This window comes from Falco rusticolus, chromosome 8, assembly GCF_015220075.1.
Source record: "Falco rusticolus isolate bFalRus1 chromosome 8, bFalRus1.pri, whole genome shotgun sequence".
Classification (NCBI taxonomy): domain Eukaryota; kingdom Metazoa; phylum Chordata; class Aves; order Falconiformes; family Falconidae; genus Falco; species Falco rusticolus.
The window spans coordinates 21,959,818-21,978,534 of record NC_051194.1 but is presented as its reverse complement, the minus strand read 5'-3'; the positions used below and the strand labels follow the sequence as shown (position 1 = coordinate 21,978,534).

The 18,717-nt window shown below is 38.3% G+C and overlaps 1 protein-coding gene across 4 annotated transcripts in view; it reads left to right on the top strand.

Moving 5' to 3' along the window:
• Positions 1–18,717, top strand: part of TANC1 (tetratricopeptide repeat, ankyrin repeat and coiled-coil containing 1) — a 95,470-nt gene that overhangs the window by 17,401 nt on the left and 59,352 nt on the right. For 3 of the 4 annotated variants that reach the window (XM_037398296.1, XM_037398297.1, XM_037398295.1), the window contains exon 2: positions 7,005–7,079. The exons of the other annotated variant lie outside the window; for it this stretch is intronic. In XM_037398296.1, the coding sequence (XP_037254193.1) occupies positions 7,019–7,079 (61 nt within the window). In that variant the 5' untranslated portion in view covers positions 7,005–7,018. The remainder of the gene's footprint in view (positions 1–7,004; positions 7,080–18,717) is intronic. 4 annotated transcript variants of the gene reach the window in all.

The following is an 18,717-nucleotide window of genomic DNA, read 5'->3' as shown; positions in this document are numbered from 1 at the left end:
TGGATATAAAGAAATTTGTTACCTAAAGCTGAAATGCTTTTTTATATATGTCAGAAAGCTTCGTGATATGAACAAATAAGTTCGGATTTTTTTAGATAATATTTAGTTCATTTGTAATAGGTACTTGTAAGCTGTAGTACTTTGTTCATTTCCTAAGTGGTTCAGTTACACACCTTTGTGGAATTTGAATGATGTTGTAAAGTAACCAAGTTGTTGGCTTTAGAATTATTTAAGATGGCAGTTTAATTGTCTTTGATTCCTTTTAATTGATCTCTTATTGCCCCCTATGGATATCCTAAGAATAGCAATGACACATACTGTAAAATTTCAGTTCTCTATCAAGCCTCTCTGTTCTGGTTAATCAAAAACTTCAGTTTGTAATGTCTGCAAAATAAGAAGAAAGTTAAATATACTGGGTGGGTTTTCAGGTGTGTGGTTTGTTTGTTGTGTGGTTTTTGTTAATGCCACTCTGTTCTAGCTATGTATGTAGAATATCATTCTCAGGTCTTGAAGTTCCTTAACAGCTCCAGATCTTACCATTGGATAATGCGGATTTTTTTATCATGGTGTATGTTTTTTGTATGGAAAAGAAAAACAAATATTTTAAACTAAAAAGCAGAGTGTAAGAAATACTTTGGGACTTTTCTTTGTCTTAGCTTTGGAGGTTATCTGGGTGCTTGACTATGTATTCAGAAAAAGTGCTTAGAGTTGTTTTTCTTTCCCTTTGGAATCTGGTAATTAGAATTTTTAGATCTTGTAGTACTGGGAGGCATATGCCATTTGAACACGAACAATCTAAGACTGAGTTAGAATGCACTTTCTGCTACACTGCAGCTGGCTTCCAGAATGTTTTTATTCTGGTCCATGCCATGAGGTTTTTTTCAGAGGCAGCAAGCGTCCTCTTGGTAGCCCCTTGAGCGGGTAATTTACTGCCTCTGCAAGAATTTTGATCCAATGTGGGTTTTGCTGGAGAAGGGGAACACACTTGAACCAACCTATGAGAGCTGCATTTCCTGCTATTCCCATCACATTCCCTCAGTATGTTAGATACATTTCAAGGCATTTCTCTTGTTTTGAATGTGCGTGGGGGGTTATCCCTTAAAGCAGTATGTGCAGTATATTGGGCTAAGGGGTAGGTAGACTCAAAGGGAGTAGTGTACTGTAAATGGTATGACGTGAAATGCACACAGCCTGTGTGGTCAGTGGCACAGAGTCTGGTTGAAGTCCAGTAACTAGTGGTGTACCCCAGGGGCCAGTACAGAATCTGATCCCGCTGAACATTGACATTAATCACAGAATCATAGAATGGTTGAGGTTGGAAGGGACCTCTGGAGGTCACCTTGTCCAGCCGCCCTGCTCAAAAAGTGTCACCTACAGCCAGTTGCCCAGGACTGTGTTCAGATGACTCTTGAGTACTTCCAAGGAAGGAGACTCCATACCCTGCCTGGGCAAGCTGTGCTAGTGCTTGGTCGCCCTCACAGCAAGAACGCATTCCTGATGTTCAGAGGGAACCTCTTGTGTTTCAGTTTTTGTGCCTATTGCCTCTTTGTCCATTGGGTTCCTCTTTGCACCCAGTATTTTTTCCACTCACTTTTTTTTTAAGCTTACATTTCTTCTCTCTCTGATTGATACAAAAGGCTTCTTCTAGCTGTGCACCTGTTCAAGATACTGTAAATGTTGTGTTTTATTATTACTGTACTTTTCTAAAGAAAAGATCCAGTTCTCTTGCAACAGTATCCTTGTCTTTGCTTGCAGTAGGCTTCCCCTCTGACGATCAGCTCTGTGAAGCTAAACTCTTTCATAATTACTCTCTTGTATTTTTGGTTCTGGTTGCATCACACCACTAAGCTGTGTCACTTTTGGAAAAAAAATAATAAAATTGCATACAGTGGTGTCTATAGGGCAGAGCTATGTGAGACACGCTCAGTGAACTTCAGCAAATTTGCTTCCTTGTGCAGCTGAATTTTAATTAGTGGCTGTTGTTCTGCAGGACTTAAGAGATTTAAAAATGCTTGTAAGTAAAATTTATCATACAACATACCAGCCATATAGACCACTGCGTAATTTTAGAGGAAGCATTAATGTTGCAAAGCCATGCAGAAGTTAGGGAATACCAAATTAAGAATGTCTCTGCAGCTCCAATTAGGCTTCCCATTCTTCTACATGTGTGCTGTCCAATCATTATATGATTGAACACTTTCCTTCACTGAATGCTCTAACTGTGAACCTGTGAATGCCTGCTAGTAATATTAAAAGCTACGATCCCTTGAGTACAATTACCTCAAATATAACGTACTAAAATGAGCTGAGAAAATCTTCATTTTAAGGAACTGTCTAATTACATTTAAAAATGGGTTCCAAAGAATGTAAGACCTTCAAATTGTAATATTAAGGTGAAATTTATATATCCAGGTTTCTGGAACAAAACACCAGTGCCTGAATATGAAGCACAGTCAGTGTTAGTTCCAAACTCATACATGAACCAGTATCTTACAGTGTGAAGTGGCCAGAAGTATTTGGGATCAGTCAGAACAGTTGTTTTCAGATATTTTTTTTTTAAGGTTTTTGTGCTAAAATTGAGAAGATCCTTTTTAAAACGATGATAAGAACATGGGAAAGAGGACAATGGAGCTGGAGTCTTGATTTTTGCCACAAGAAATAACGCAGACTTGTAAGAGTTTGGCTGATAGGTATGAGCTGTGTACCACAGCTGTCTTGTAGCAGTACCATTTGTTACACAGTTGCGTGATTCAGAAAACATCCAAGAAGCCTGGTCTTTGAGCAAGGAACACGCACTCCAGCACTTTGAATTACACTGTACAGCCCAAGTACCTGCAGCGCACGCTGGGTGTGCATGTTCTTGCAGCCATTGCAGCCTGCGTGATGGGAGCAAGGAGGAAGCTGTTCTGGAAGAATACTTAATAAACTTCAGAGGTGATTCGTTCAGCTTTTGGGAAAAATACATTTAAGGTGTTTGAGGAGCCTTTTACCTCTGTGCATCACAATGGTCTTGTGGTAGAGCCAGGAAGAGAATGCAGCCTTCCTGGGCCCCGGTTGGCATGCTGTAGGCAAAGGAGGCTTCAGTTGCTTTGGGGCATCCTTTGCACCAGATGAGTGGACACGATGTGCTAACATAATTAAAGTTTCAAGCACAATTTGTGCACAAAAGAAGCACAAATTTGGATTGCGTGGTCCAGCTTTTTAAATTTCTAATTTCCTAACTCTTAAATGCTTGTCCTCACAGTTTTGACATGATTTCTGTATGCATAAGCCTCTTTTGTTTAATCTGCAAATTTTAATCTTGTGCTCTTATAATAGTAATATTTTTAAATACCTCTTTTTCCGTACCTAATAAAGACCAATATTTTATAGAGATAGAGGAAAGGTAGCTGTCTGTAACATTGGAATATCTCTAATAAATCAAATAATGCTTTTATACATAAATTTTAATGTAAAGTCACTCTTCATACCTGTTTCAAACTGTCAAAGAGAATTGTTAGGTTCTTGATTTGTTAATACTTTTCAAAGGAGGATTTGATTTCCAAAAATAGAAAGTGTTCACATGAGTCCAAAAAACCCAGACTGTATGTAATAAAAAAAAAAAAAAAAAAAATTCTTCCTCATGCATTAAATTTATGTAAGAAATGCCAGTTGTTAAAGACAGGAAAGCTACTGAAATCCTCAGTTTGTGCCCTTTTTGAAGTATCTTTTTCCTTTTTATGTATGATTTTGTAACTGCTATTTGATAACTAGTTGCAGCTTTCTCTGAACCTTCTTGGAGCCTGTGTATTCCTCTTGGCTGAGATATGACACCACAGAAAACAGGTGTGGGAAGGGCTTTCAGAAGGTGGTTTAGTACACCATCCAGCTTACGGATCTGATCCATCTGAAAGATTTCCATTATTAAACACCTTCTGATAGAGTTGGAAGAAAAGTAAGCTTTAAAGTTTACAATCTCTTTTCATGCTTGAAGCAGAAACTTCTGAGGTTTAGGGCTTGTCTTAAAGTTTTTGTTTTGTTTTTGTCCCCATCCAGTGATGCTGTGTCATGCAAATGAAATATGTCGGCTTGTCTGGATGGTTCATCCTTGGCCTAACAGGTTTTACTCCAGCCATAACCAGCTGTGTGGAGGTGGTTTTTTTGCCCTTGCAGATGTCTGTTTTGGAGATAAATATTCCACTCTTCCGTTATGGGCAAGCAGTTTTCCTGTAGCTTGTTGTCCACACTACTAGGAGGTTTTCTCTTGGTGTTTAAATTTTGTCTGCTGCGAAGCAGACTGATACTGCTTTGTCTATCAAGAGTTGCTATGTAGGACAGATCACTCCCTTTTGTGTAACAGTCATAAAATATAAAACGGGCTACTGTAGCTAGGTCTCCTCAAGTCTCCTGCTCTTAAAAATAAACAGTCTTTTCAGTCTCTCAAGTTGCAGTGCCTAGACTGCTGATCTCTGGCATCGCCTTCTCCATTCCCTTCACCTGGTCCAGATCTGAATTCTGGTGCTAACAGTGGGATGTAGGTGCCTCTGGAGGCCTCCCTGGTACCAGGTAGAGTGGAATGATGACTTTCTTTGTTTTAAAGGCAGTGTTGGTCTTTGTTCAGCTTAAGGGGTTAGGTTTCTCCTATCATCAGATGCACTGTTGCCAGCTGACTATGTCTTGAGTCTCTCAGGGAATTGATTCTTCCTTTTTTCTATCAGTGTACCCGAGGACATGACTTGTCTTTTTTCCTTATTACTTTTTGTGAAAGCTGTTGTGTAAGGGAGGAGCACTTCTCCCTTCTTTGCAAAGCTAGAAGGCATGAGGGGAAAGGGGAAATGTTTAGGGAACACACATGATGAGTGAGAGTAGAGATACACACAGTACTTGGCTGCCTTTCTCATCCTCCTGATAAGTGGCTGTTGGGGAACATGTAGTGCATGGTATTTCAGAGGAAGTAATTGGGGCTGCAGTTAAATTTTGGTTCAGATTGTTCCATTTTAAACTTATTTTTCTAGTTTTCAGTGCTGTTAATCTCAGAAGATCCTTTGCTGTTACGGATTGTCTTATTATCTAGCTAGCTTATCCAGACAAGCAAGGAAGGGAGTGTTTCCTCCACATTGCATTTAGTTTTTCCTTGTCATGATCTTGTGGTTAACTTTAGGAGATATTTTCTTATTTTCAGAAAAATGAAGCATTGTTCAGGGAGTGTCATTAACCATGTTCTTTCAGTCCAGCATTTTCTACATTGCTGGTCAGATGTGTTGAAAGCTGGCGTCATAACCTTTGCCTGTAGAATATGATTGATACTGAGACACTGATGCTATAAGCACATAGAGTGTATGTTTAAAAAAAACACAACTGCTTCATTCTTCCCAGTTGGCATTCAGTATTTTGATATAGTATAGCAATGCTTATTTTCAGAATTTTGTTTGTGGTTTGTGTTCCATAAATAATTTGCTTCCTTTTAGTTTATTTAATTTTTAAGTTAGCTGATCTGATTTTGGGGATGTTCTTATGGGCTTTTTAAATTATATTTTTTTAATGCAGAAACTGGAGAGGGCTGCTTAGTTTACATTCTTTGGGAAACGCCTGAAAATACTTCAGAACTTGTTTTACTCTTGCAGTTTGCAGAGACATAGTATTAGCAGCGTGTCTTACACACCCCCCACACCCCCCGTGCAATTCTTGGCAGATACTCTGCCCAAGATGCAGAGCACAGAAGATACTGTGTTTACTATCTGCTTGTCCTACGATGTGTGATAGTAAGGAGTGTAACTCACAGTACAGCTTGCTGGAGAGATGTTACCCTGCCACATGAAAAACAGCCGTTTGTGTGCACAGCTGTACCTGTGTGGAACTGAGCCAGGGATTTGTGCAGCGAATATAACACAGACTCTGGAAACCTTCCAGTTTTCTAATTAGTATTAGTTCTGTGTGCTTCAGGGTATTCATGGAAGCTTAAGAACTCTGTTGTGCTGATTTTTCTTTTTCTACTTTATTTCATAAAAACAAAAGTGAACTGTCTGAAGAGCCCATGTGTTTTGGATGGAAGAATTTTGCTTTTCCTGTTGATTTCATGTGGGTTTTATGGCAATCCCTTAAATAAAACAGCGTAGTCAGGCTTCTTTTTCCTTCTTGTTGCATATCCTGGGTTGCAAGTATTCTAAAGTGAGATCTCTTTGGAATTTTTCAATAGAGAAAACAAATGAAATCAGAATTTATAGGTGCTCTAGAAAGGTTTTTGAGAAAGAAGTGCTCTTCATAATTCCTTTCATTCTATTTTCCTTGCTTTGTAACTGAAGACAGTTATCTTAAACAAGTGTCTTCCAGGTTTACATCCCAGATACACTTTTCTTATGGTTAGTAATCCTCTGAAATCTGCAACTTGAAGTTGATTGTTAAACTGGAGGTGAGGAAGGCAGAAGTGCGTGTGCTCACAGGCATGGGTATGTGGGCTCATAGCCATGTACATTGCAGTGCAGTGATTTAGGGAATTTGTTTAGCTTTCTTTGTGTTGGTCAGCAGAGTGTTGCATATGGGTAAAGACTGGCTGCATGGTGGTACCATGTGCTGTTGTCACCCATGTGTTTGATGCTCCTGCAGTTTGGAGTCTCCAGCTGACAGCTGGTTTCTAGCATGTCACCTGCTCCCCCAGCTATGCTGATAAACCCTGGTCCCAAGTTAGACGTTTATTCTGTTTTATTTTCGCCAAAGTGTATTACAGTACTTTACAGGGGCTTAGCCTTATAACCTTAATTATATGTGGAATGTGGAGAATGCTGTATTATTTTTCTGTGTAAGACAGTGAACTCTTAATTGCTTAGTTCAAGTATTAAAACATTCCTTGTGCATCAGGACTTTGTTTAACCAAGCTGTGTTGTAAAAAAATAAATGTAACTACCAAAAAGTTTCTTCTGATTACCTCACTTTTATTTCTATTGATCCTATCTTTATTTTGTTCAGATTTGTGTGAATGGACATTATTAATGCTGCATTTGTTTTTGTTTCTTTCTGTTATCCTTTAGGAGGAACATTTAAAATGTTAAAGGCAGTTTTAAAAAAGAGCCGAGAGGGTGGAAAAGGGAACAAGAAAGACTCAGGTATGAATATTAATAAAATATTTTATAATGTAGTTGAGTTGTGCATTATAAATCCAGCAATTAAATTTGTTCTGTTGCAGCAGTGATGCCCCATCTTACAGGCATCGCATGACTCCTGGTGCTGATGGCAGGGAGGTCTGTGGGCCATAGTTCCTCCCCTGGTGTGGCCGGACTGCTTACGTGCAGGCCATGAGTTGCAGGTCTGGTGAAGCCTTGTGGAAGGTGTATCCAGTGCACTTGTTCCTGAATCGCTGCTGGGAAGGACAGAAGAGAGCAGCTTGCTCTTGGTTCTTACCATAGAAATACCAAGAGCTGTCTGTGTGTATTGTCCTGCCAGCTTCAGCGTGGCCCAGGGCTAGAGGTTCAGAACCTGGAACTACAGAAATACTTTTAAAAGTACTTACACAATTAGATTATGGGGGGGGGGGGGGGAATTATTTGTTATGGGCAATAGAATTTTTATTGTTCATGTATTTAGAAAAAAAGTATTGACAAATAAATCTAGTGAAGTGTTTTTAAGTTGGTTATCAAACCTCTATCATGTTCTAGCCTTTGCTTTAACTACAGAGATTTCTGAAGGTGAAATTAATCATCAAAAAATTTTATTTAAAAGAAAAAAAAAAAAGCTTGCTTTACTATTAACCACATATTTAGTAGGCCACTACTTATCTGTGTTGCCTTTCAGGAGAAGGGGTAACTAAGATCTCTGCCATTTTCAAGGGCAGAGAAGGACCTGCAATGCCTGTTGGTAAGGAGTAATAATTATAGAAGGACAGGTGGTGGTGGTGGAGTGTTAAACCTGCCTGCTTTGTGAAGGCCATGCTGCAGTGACTAGAAAGCTAATGGACCTGAGTGACACCTTTTCATCACAGTTAAATTTTTTGCTTCAAACTTTTAATGTAGACTGATACATCTGATTTTCTGATTAGTTAGATCCGAAATTATCTGTAAGAGTGAATTTCTGCATTTTGGCGACACAAATTTATTACTCTCGGAATAAAAAAAAAAAAGTAAATCCAAATATTCCTTTAATGTAATAAGTACAGAATGTAATACAGACTACCATGTTCACATTTGTCAGAACCTTTAAAACAATGCAGTCATATTTTCTTTGATGAGCAAGTTATACATATATTGCATTGCAGCTTTTAAAACTATACTGAGTCCTATGGGGGGAGGGTATTTTAAGTGTTCCGTTTCAAAAAGCAGTTCTGTGTTCATCTGGCAGGTAATGTGTTCTTCAGGAAATTCTTGTGGTCTTCTGAAGTTCACACTGTACCACGATTTCTTTCTAAGTGACTGAATGATGAGAGCTATCCTGAAAAGAAAAAACATTGACACTAGATCAAAGATGCATAGAAGTGATTGCAGAGCAAGACAAAAGGCATCCTGTTGATTTTGTGTGTACTGCTGACTTTAAGTTACCAGCTGGAGTTGTTTAAACATAGTGGGCTAAAGATTCCTGTGGTGAGGCCTTCATTGGTACATTTTTCTTTAAAATACTAGATGGAAATTGGTTTAAGCTCAAAAGGAAAATCAGGCTGTTTTGAACGGAACTTTGACCAGGCTTTGATTAAAATCTGGAGCTTGAAAAGCCTTTTTCCTTTAGGTCAGAAAACACACATTTTTTTTATTTTAGGAACTCATCATGTCTGTCTGGATTGATGTATGCAAAAGAAAGGGTTTTCTCCATTTGTTTTTACAATTACAGTGCTGCTGTATTTCTGAACACCAAGGGGAATGTTGGAGTGTGGGAGTTTTTTTGGTTTCATTTTTGGTTTGTTTTTTGTTTTGTTTTTTAAGCAAAGCTCTAGAGTTTCATGTGTGAATTGAATGTTATGAAAACCAAGTACTGGGAAAAAAATCTGTGAATAATGCTGGTTGGTAAAAGCTAGAGTAAGGAGGAGTGCACATAATGGTTTTTAAAATGAAGTGATTAATTTATACAGTGGATTCCAGAGATTTTGGCTTACTTTGTATTTGAAAATGTTGTGGAAAGTTTGAAAAGAAATGTGTGCATTCCGTGCTTTGTTACATCCAGGACTTCCTGCAAAGTTGTTTAGTTTAGTTTTAGTGCAGTTTAATAGTTTTTCTTCTGTTCCAAAGGACCTTCCAATTCTTTCAGCTGTAAGACATTTCTCAGCTTTTAGAGAAGACGTGAGGCAAGGCAAAACCCACCAGTCTTTGTAGAGCTTGTTTTTTGCTTGCTCCCCTCCCTGGTCCTTAAATTCCGAACAATGAGAAATGGAAATTTTTTAAATTGTAGAGTTGTTCCATTTCATGGCCCTTCAGGTGCTTAATAACAACAACAGCTCCTAAAATTTACTACTCTCTAAAGAACTATGAAGAGAGTGAAAATGTGTGCTAACAATGGAAGCTGACTTGAGAGACAGTTAACATGGAAACATCCATCTTTCCAGCTACCATTTAAGAAAGTAATGCAATAGTAAATTTAGATGCTTCTCGCAGCTTTGTGGACACATAGATTTGATTTTTTTGCTGATAAAGTTTTGAAAAAGTTGTCAGGATTTTGAGAGCTTCAGAATGTAGTAGGAAGTAGATGGGAAAGTACAGCTCAATAGTGCCAAGCTGAGCCCAATTAGGAAGACTTCTGTGACCTTTTTTCCAATATATACCCGGTTTAGAAATAGTGCTGAACATCTAGAGAAGGTAATAAAATCTTAAAATGTCCCAGCCATTTCAGAATTGACTGTATGAATGTGCTTGCAAACTTCTGTTAAGGTGTGTGAGTAAATTTATCATACTTTGCATCCCAGTAGACAGGGGAGAGATGCAGAGATGTTGAGTTGCAGCTGAAGAGCAGCAGCTCCAGAAAGCTCTGTCTTGGCCACTTGTGATTGTGTCACTCAAACGGAAGGCAGCTTGGAAGAGGTTTAGGCTAAACAGCAATAGCTTATTCTTAAACTGAAGTAACCCCTGTTGTCCCATGGGTTTCCTTGTGCATAAAAGGAATGCCTGGAAGTCTGCGTAATACAGATCTGAGTGCGATGAATCCTGTTTTACTGAATAGACCTTCCTGTTTGTGCGCTAGCTGTAGCTTATTGGTTTTACATCTGTTAGCCTGGTGGAACCAGTGCAAGCAGGAATGGCATTCTCCCCCCCCCCCCCGGATAGAAAGCACAAGTGTAGTGTTAAAAAGCCTGTAAAAGAGGTTAAAGAACAAAAGAAATTAGGACCTTTTTTTTTTTTTTTTTAAATAGCTTGCATGGATTTTAATGTTAGAATTTTCTCATTTGCCCTGACATAAAGGTGTAAGAGCTGAAGATGTGCATAACACTTTTGAAATCTAGTTGCTGAGTATGTTAATTACAATTTCATAGCTTTTTAAATTCAGGGTTATCTTTCAAAAAAGAGTTGCAAGAATTAGTGTTGATGCTTGTGGGAGAGAGACTGAAGCGTTATGCTAAAGACTGGTAGAGGGTCTTTACATAAACACCTTCTGCCCTAATCAGGTGGAAGACTGGCATGTGGAAATCTCACTTTTGGATGGAAAACCAGCACCTTCAGCTACTCCAGTAGCAGTGTGCTAGTGTTAGATAGTTGGGCTCAGATCCTGCAGCTGCTGCAATAATAATTTTCTTAAACTCATTTTAATAAAACAATTGTATATTTAGGTGTGGCTGGGAGGTATTGGTTAGGTAAGTGGCTACTGTCGAGTTAGGTAAAATCTAAATGAAGCAAGATTTGTGTGTTTAAACATGCACATAATTATGTACATGATTTATATCAGTATGTGCAGACGTGAACAAAGATGAAGAGAGCAGTGTTGACAGCATGTTATTTATGCACAGGACAAGTTTTCAAAATAAAACTTCATAAACTTACTTCTAAATGTAGATTTGAAGACAAGGGAGTTGATACTGTATTTGGCAAATGGTTTGCCAAAGGAACAGAATTTCAAACAAACCAATTTTTTGACCCAGGCATCCAACTTCTGCATCCAGCTTCTTTTCAGGTTTTCTGCAGTATGAAGCAAGCTGTCTTTACACCTCTTCAGGCATAGTTACTTCTGTTGTATGGGAATAAGTATCTGTAAGTTGCTTTTGTCTTGTCCCCCATCCTTCCATTAGTGATGTACATACATGGTAAAGGACAGAACTCAAGGTCAAGGGGGAAAAAACTCCAGTCTACACCTCTCACATTAAAGTAACAAATCTGTTTTGTGAATGTTTGGAACTGAACTGGAAGAGGGCAAACAGGAACAATAATTTTTGTGACCCAGAAAGTAATCTGTGGATTTATACTGTCTCAGGTACACCAAGCTGGAAATGCACAGTAATTACTCTCTCAGATTATCTTTGTTTCTCAAGGTTTTCATTCAGTCTCAAAGTAAAAATTTGGAATTTTCTCCTTTTTGTCAGATTATCATCATCAAATAAGTATTCTCTCTTTAAACTTTGAAGGTTTCCAAGTCCTTTAGAGATTCCTTAGGTGCTTTTGTAATAAGAAGTGGCAGACCTAGTCTCTTTGTAGACCTAGTCTGTTGGTGTACCTCTTAATAGTCCTTTTGACTTCTTCGTAGGGCACACCTTTTCTTATTCTTTGCCTTTTACCTCTGTTTTATTAATTGACTTTATTTTCTAGATTTAATACAATCTCATCTCTTTGTCTTTATTTCTACCCTGTGTTTCTTTCTAGCTACCTTGGAAATTTCTTGCTGCTCTCTCTTCTGTGTTGTTTTCATAGTTTATTGTATGTTTTCCAGTTTCTTTCCTTGAGGCTCTTGAATTCACCTCTGTAGCCACCAGGAAATTCTTTGCCTCTGGCCTCTCTTGGAAGGAGCTGACCTTTCTTATTTTAGTATAACACAGATGCTTCATGTCTTAGTGTCACAATTCAAGAAATTGGAGCCAGAAGACTGTTGTTCAAACTGAAGTTACACAGAGTTACCTGCAAGTCTTGTCTGTGTCCATGATGAGGTGATAATAATAAGCTTCAGAATATAAACAAAAAACACATTTTAGTTATGATTGTTCTAGTAGCAGTTCTACTTAGGTACTTGTTCTTAAATGCTTAAAAATAGCTTCAGAGAGAGATTTGTATTAGTATTTCCTGTTGGTTTTATATGTTGCCAGCTGCTTTTCAGTATACAATTATGTTTGTTTTCTTCAACTGTCCTAAAACCAGCAACTTGCTTGTATTCTGGGAATCTGCATTTTTTTGTTACTTAATAAGCAAAAGACCACTCAATATAAAATGCTTGTAACGTATTTCAACTTGAAAAGAAAATCCCGTATATTAAATTTCTACAGAACATGCTCAATTATTTCAGATGGCTTTTTAGTAGCATGAGCATTGTCGTTCTGTTGACCCAAAAGCAGGCCTGAAGGAACATGAATAATGGAAGTATTGTGCTTAGTTTGCAGTGTTCTTCCTGCACTAAATCCCATCAGAAGTTTAACATCAAATGTAGTACAGGGTACGCATGAAAACTTTGTTGATTCCAGTAGAAATTAATGTGGTAACTAGTTGAGACTTCAAGGTTTTCCAGCTCAAATGCTTGTTAGACATTCATGTGGTGCTCAAATAAGAAGGGTCAAAATGTCATGTCAGCAAAAAGATAATGTTTAGAATAAAATACTGTAGTGCTTTAAAGGTTGAAAATCTGGAGAAATGAGATCAGTGGTTTTGATTTCTGGATGATGAAATAAAAGGTATTGAAGTGCTTATGTATTCGTATGTATTGTACTTTTCAGTGATTGCCTTCAGATTTATTTTTTTTTTTTAATTTGGGCTACGAAAGAGTTCCATATTAGTAAATCTTTCTTGGCTCTTGTTTCGTTCTCCTGTAGATCAGACTCTGTTTTTACAATACTCTTTTGAGGCTTAGTTTCCTTTGTTTTTCCTTCTTGTATTCCAGTATCTTTATATAAGTGTATTTGACCTAAGTATGAGAGTATAAAGTTTTTGAATGCTAGGTTAGAATGGATGCTTTTATTTCTGCATTATGTTCTGTTATAAATTGGCATACTCTCTTGTCTTGTTTGCATGCCTTGCTCTTAATCAACTTAATCAATTCACAATGAAATCTGTGAATTTGAAATCTCTTGCTTTTTTTACATATGATCTCATAGAATTAAGAAATCGACATCTTAGTGTTCTCTTTGAAAAGTTAAATGGCTTTCAAAGACATGAGCTGTAATTGCTCATATGATTTCTACCATTCTTACTTTTGTGTCTTCCTTTCCTATTAGTGTAGGTCACTGTAGCAACCCTGATGCACAGCACAAGCACAGCACTTTGAATCATAAACATAAATGTGCTAAAATTCACTGACAAAATTTTTTTGTTGTTAATGGCAACTAGATTGCTACTTCAAAATAAAAGTGAAGTTGCTAGGCAAGAAGGTCTTGTCTTTTATTAAGACCCACTACTCAATCATTATTTTCAAATTGAGTGTTTCTGGAGTTATTTCCGTGTAGCATTAAAGGTTCAGCTCCCAGGTGAACTTGTTCAGTTTAATGCGTATTTTAACCACACCTTTCTTGCGTTATGTCTCATTAAATATTTTTGACTAACACATTTGTAACTAGGCTGAGGGCATCAAGAGCTTCAGATGGCCTTCTGGCAAACTGAGAGCCTTGAAATCACTAAGTTTGCATTTTAAAACTAAATACGCAAATTCAATTGGCTGTTTGTCCAAACTCTCTCTAATGTTAGGCTTTGAATTTTAAGTGCAAAGGGACTTTGTGGTGCTTGAAGTACACATCCACTAGCTGGAACATTGAACTTGTACTGGAATGCTTTCAAGCTTCAGTCTGACTTTTTGTTGTTACTCTAAAAATATCTTGCAACAGAAGAAGCATTGTTTCATGCTTCAAATACGGAGCTGTTTTTGATTATTCTGTGTTGCTTTGCCCACTTTCTGTGACTGTTGACAGTTTAAGAGTTTAAACTCCTTTTTTTGCTGTGAGTATTTAATGTGGTGAATGTCTTTTCCCAGAAGGTAATTCCAGTGATATATCCCATGTACATATAAATAAATAATAATAAAAAAGAATCCTGCCCTTGAAATACATAAATAAAAATTAGTTGACATTACTACAGTGGTCCTAATAACTGCTATTTATCACTGTTTCTTTAAAGATTGTTTGGGTTTTTTAAAGTAACAACAAGAGAACATTAGTATTTTGTGTACTGAAAAAAAGTAATCCAGAGTTCAGAAATAAAAGCCAGAAAGTGAGCAAATAATGTCAACTATGAGCATGGTTGGTAAAGATTGTCCATTTGGACCTTTACTCTAATCTTTACTTGGTTTGTTCCTCAGTTGGTGCACTTCACTGCTTCAGTTACTCAGACTGTGATGGTTTTTCTTCCTGTTACAGGCTATTTACTCCCTTTTTCTGGTCTCTCCAGAGTCTCAAGGGCAAAATGATTAAATGCTTATCTTCCCTAATGCATGTATTTTACATGACAGAAGCCTGTTTTCTTATCTCAGAGGTCTAGCTGATCAACTGCTTACCATTAATTTTTGTTTCAACTCCTGGTCAGTGTTGGTAGTAGTGAATGGTTACCTTGTCCTAACTAGAGAGAGTCAGTCACGTGGCTCCTTCTGTCCTCTGTTTCTTAAGTTTTGTTAGGATGACACAGATCCTACGAAGCAGAATAAAGTTTAATAAGACTGTCAGTAATGATGTGTAAGCACGTCAGAATGTTGGATATTCCTGTTTGCAGAGACAGTCTTTCTTTTCACAGTGCTGCGTGTGTGTGGATTGTTACAGTTTGCTACTTGTACTGTTCTTCAAAACTCAGCAGCTGTTTCCACAGCAGTATCATGGGGTACTTGGCGTGAAGCGAACAGAAGCCTCATGCAATGCAGATAACAAAATAATCCAGCAGTAATTGTGTCATTACAATCTTTTACGTGATCCCCATGTCAGCGTGATTAATTCTGTCTCGACATTATTTTATGCTTGCTCTGAAATAGCAAAGGAGTTATGCCTCTTCAGCTCACCTTTTCAGCTTTTCCTGGTTAAGTTCTCCAAAGAGCTTCGCAAGGCTTTTGGTGGTGGCTGTGCATGTGGGAGTCATCCCGTAGCTGCAGTGCTGCGGTTACCCAGGTCTGGGTCCAGGCAGTTTTGGAGAGTCTCCAGAGATGAAGGCTCTGCAGCCTCCCTGAGCGACCTCTCCCACTGCTCTGCCATGCTCGCCATTTGTAACAACAGCAATACACCAGTGGCTGATAAGTCCAGCGGTTCTTCTGCTCCAGTAGAAACGTCAGGGCAGTCTGTGTGCAGGCTGAAGGCTGAGCCAGCCACCAGGTTTAATGCTGTCTGCGTGCTCTTCTGTAGAGAATACGGATTTCTTTCTTGCCTTCACTTGTGTTGATCTCTGAGGACTGTTGTCATAAGCCAGCAGTGGCTGTGGTAGACATGTCACCCTAGACCAGTGCTGTTAACAGCCTGTCTTTCTACCCATAGTCAGCAGTGCCAGCCAGGATTTTGCCACCTTCTGGTCTCCTCCCTGAATGTGTTACAGAAGTGCAAAGTTTGCAACTGGTACGTGGCAAAGTTCATTTACTGCTGCTTTGCTTTCCAGTTGGTGCCCGAGTAATCTGGTTGAGGCTGGATGGTTACAGTCAAGTTCTTGTTTGTTGGGGAGGTGGTGTGGGGGTGCTTCACCTGGGGTGCTTGCAAGGGGCCTTTTCCGGCAATAGGATCCTGCATCTTAACACTTCATTATAATTCTTCATTTTTTTAAAAACATCTTAAGCAAAACTACAGAACTTAGTATTTCTGCTATAACACAGTTTTATATTTGATACATTTTTAAAGCGGGTTGAGAATCTTCTGTTTAGTAGGGAGGCTAAGGGAGAAAAAGTCAGCTATGTCAGAAATACATTCTGAGATAAGTCTGCGGAACGTGGTTCTGCAGTCGCTATCAATATTCAGTCTTAAGGAGTCTGCATTTCCATTGTTTTATCTTGTACTGTTTTGTCCTGTTTTGAAGGTTGCGGTCCTGTTCCTTCATGTTAAAACAGTCTGTAATCCAACATCTGCACCAAACACCACTTTATGCATATTTTGGTAAAGTAGTTAAGAGTCCTTCTGGTTTCTAAGGAACTTACATTGAATGAAGAACTAGATGTGTTTTATTATGTTTAATACTGACACATACACTGTAAAGGTTTTCATTTTAGTTATCCTCTTTATTCAATAGAAAGATTAGTTTAATCTTAAAGTTCAAGTACTCTTGGATATTAGGCTCTACAAAATCATTACTTTAGTCAGTCATCCTTGTATCTTTTTGTATCTTAAGAAAAAAAAAAATAGTTTGTTAATCAGATTATGCCTTTCAGTTGCATCCGTAGGTGCAACTAAACTGGGATTTGATTTCCATTCTCAAAGCTTTGTGTGTGTGGTTTTTAAAGCTATTAAGCTGTTTCCGTGGTTACTTTGACCATTGAATAAGAACTCTGGTGTTGATTGATGCTTATGAAACTTTTGTCCAGAGGCTACTTGGCAGTGGGAAATGTACAACTCGGAGGTTTTAAAAATAAGAAAGTGGGGTTTCACCGAACCTTTCTTACGTTTTAGTTCAACATTATTAAAAAACTTGTGAGAGATCATTTTCTTCCTATTCCAGAACTGATATTTGTCAGGTTTACATTGGGTTAGAGACAAAGAAATGTCATGTAAATTTAAAGTATTTTTGTGGTAGCTAAAATACTTGAAATTACTAACCTTTAAGTAAATGACAAATACAGTTTTCTGTGTGCATCAGTGTGGCATCTGGTTATGTTCAGGCATTGTAACAAATAGTAGTTTGACAGCTATTGCTCATGCATTTTTCTAGTATTGTTTCCCTGATAGCAGGTTGTTGTGTGGAAGGCATAATGTATCACCTTGTAGATCCCACAAGCTTGTTAATGCCGAGTCTGTCTGGTCGTATATGTAGATCCAAGTATCTTACAGGAATTTTGTGGTAAGTTGGGTGAAATGTGTAGATTTGGTCATCAGTCAAATTTATATAAAAAAGAAAATGCAGGATTAGGGTAAGTATAGAGGATAGATTCAGAGACTTGGGAAAGGATGGTATAAGCATCGAAGCTTGCCATCTTGCATTATCACATGTATAATTTAACTGTAGCCAACCATAAATAACATTATATATATGTGTTATATATATTATATGTATAACATAATATATAACAACATAAATAACATTAATTGTGTGGATATAGAACTTCCCTCGATGCCATAGTGCAAAAATAATGAATTTTGTCAGTCCACTTGGAGAGCCCGAGGACCAAGAGGTAGAGGTCATCTGCCTCTGATTTTGTCCTGTAATTGTGATACAGACCCAGGAGCCTGTTCATACAATTGTGTGTGTCTGACGCAAGTGCTTTTGTACTCGGTTGAACTGGATTGTCTCTGTAGGAACTTGGTATCGTGCAGTCCTCACTTGGCATGAAGCAGTGGTTCCTCCTGCTGTGACTCTGTTCTGTGATGAGGAAAGGTGAGGTGAGCCTCATCCTGGCACCGGCTAGAGGCAGGGTGCGTTTCCAAATGTTCTGCCCTCCTACAGGCTTAACTCTTTGTGTCCCTGCACGCCCTTTCTTCACTTCTTGCTCCCTTTTTGGTAGGTGAGAGTATGTTCACCTCTGTTAGGAAGAGAGGCAGTGGCAAGATGAACCCAGAGGAGGTGCGTAGAGAAGAGAGAAAACAAAGCAAGCAGTGGTCCTGCTCACCCTGTTGCTAGCCTCTGTTGATGGGTTTGGGGACCTCCTCAGCTGCAAGTAGCTGTTGCCATCAAGGGATTACTTCTGTGAACAGTCCCTGGAGTCCATGTAAAGCTTTAGCATTCAAATGCCATGGGTTTCCATTTACTGTTTATTACAGTTAGAGGAGTTCTCTGATCGTGGGGCTTTATGGGGAGTTGTTCTCCTGGTAGAAGATCTGGTTGGTGTCTGTGACCGCGACACTGTGTGGAGGGTTGTGGTATGTGGGTTCTGTTTGTTCCCTTTTATTCCTGTTTTTTATGTTTTTTGAGGTCACAAATGTGGGATTGGCCTGTATAGCTAGGATTGCATTTAGTTAACAGTTCTTTAGAAAGGTCTGGGAGGAGCAACTGCAGTTTCTGCTTTCTTGGAATGATTTGTGTCTCATAGCTGTCTGCTATTCCATAGTATCCTAACCATTTTCAATTTATAACATGCTTTTTTTTTACTGCTTCAGTAGATTACATTACTGTTTAAATATGTTCTGACATCACTGAGAATATGATGTTCTTATAGGTTGAAGCCAGTGTCGTTAGGCTTTTTCAAGGTGTGATTTCTTGCTCTAAAGAGCTATTGTGTGGGTATGTGATGACAGTAAGCAAAAGCTTATTGTAAAATTAGGAAAATAAGTGAAAAGGAGAATTTCTGTGATACATGTTTTGGATTTTTGTTTTTTAAGTCATACTGCTCTCATAATCAGAGAGCCTGATCTTTGTACCTCTCCCCAAAGTGTCTGCAGTGTTGTCAGGAAAATACAATAATAATAAGAATACTGGTATAATAAAAATTGCTAAAGGGCTGGGGGCGAGAGAATGTAACATATCTTTCAAGTTACTGTCGTGATCAAATAATCTGAATTCATTTATTAGAGTTATGCTAGCAGTGTATTTAGCCCCA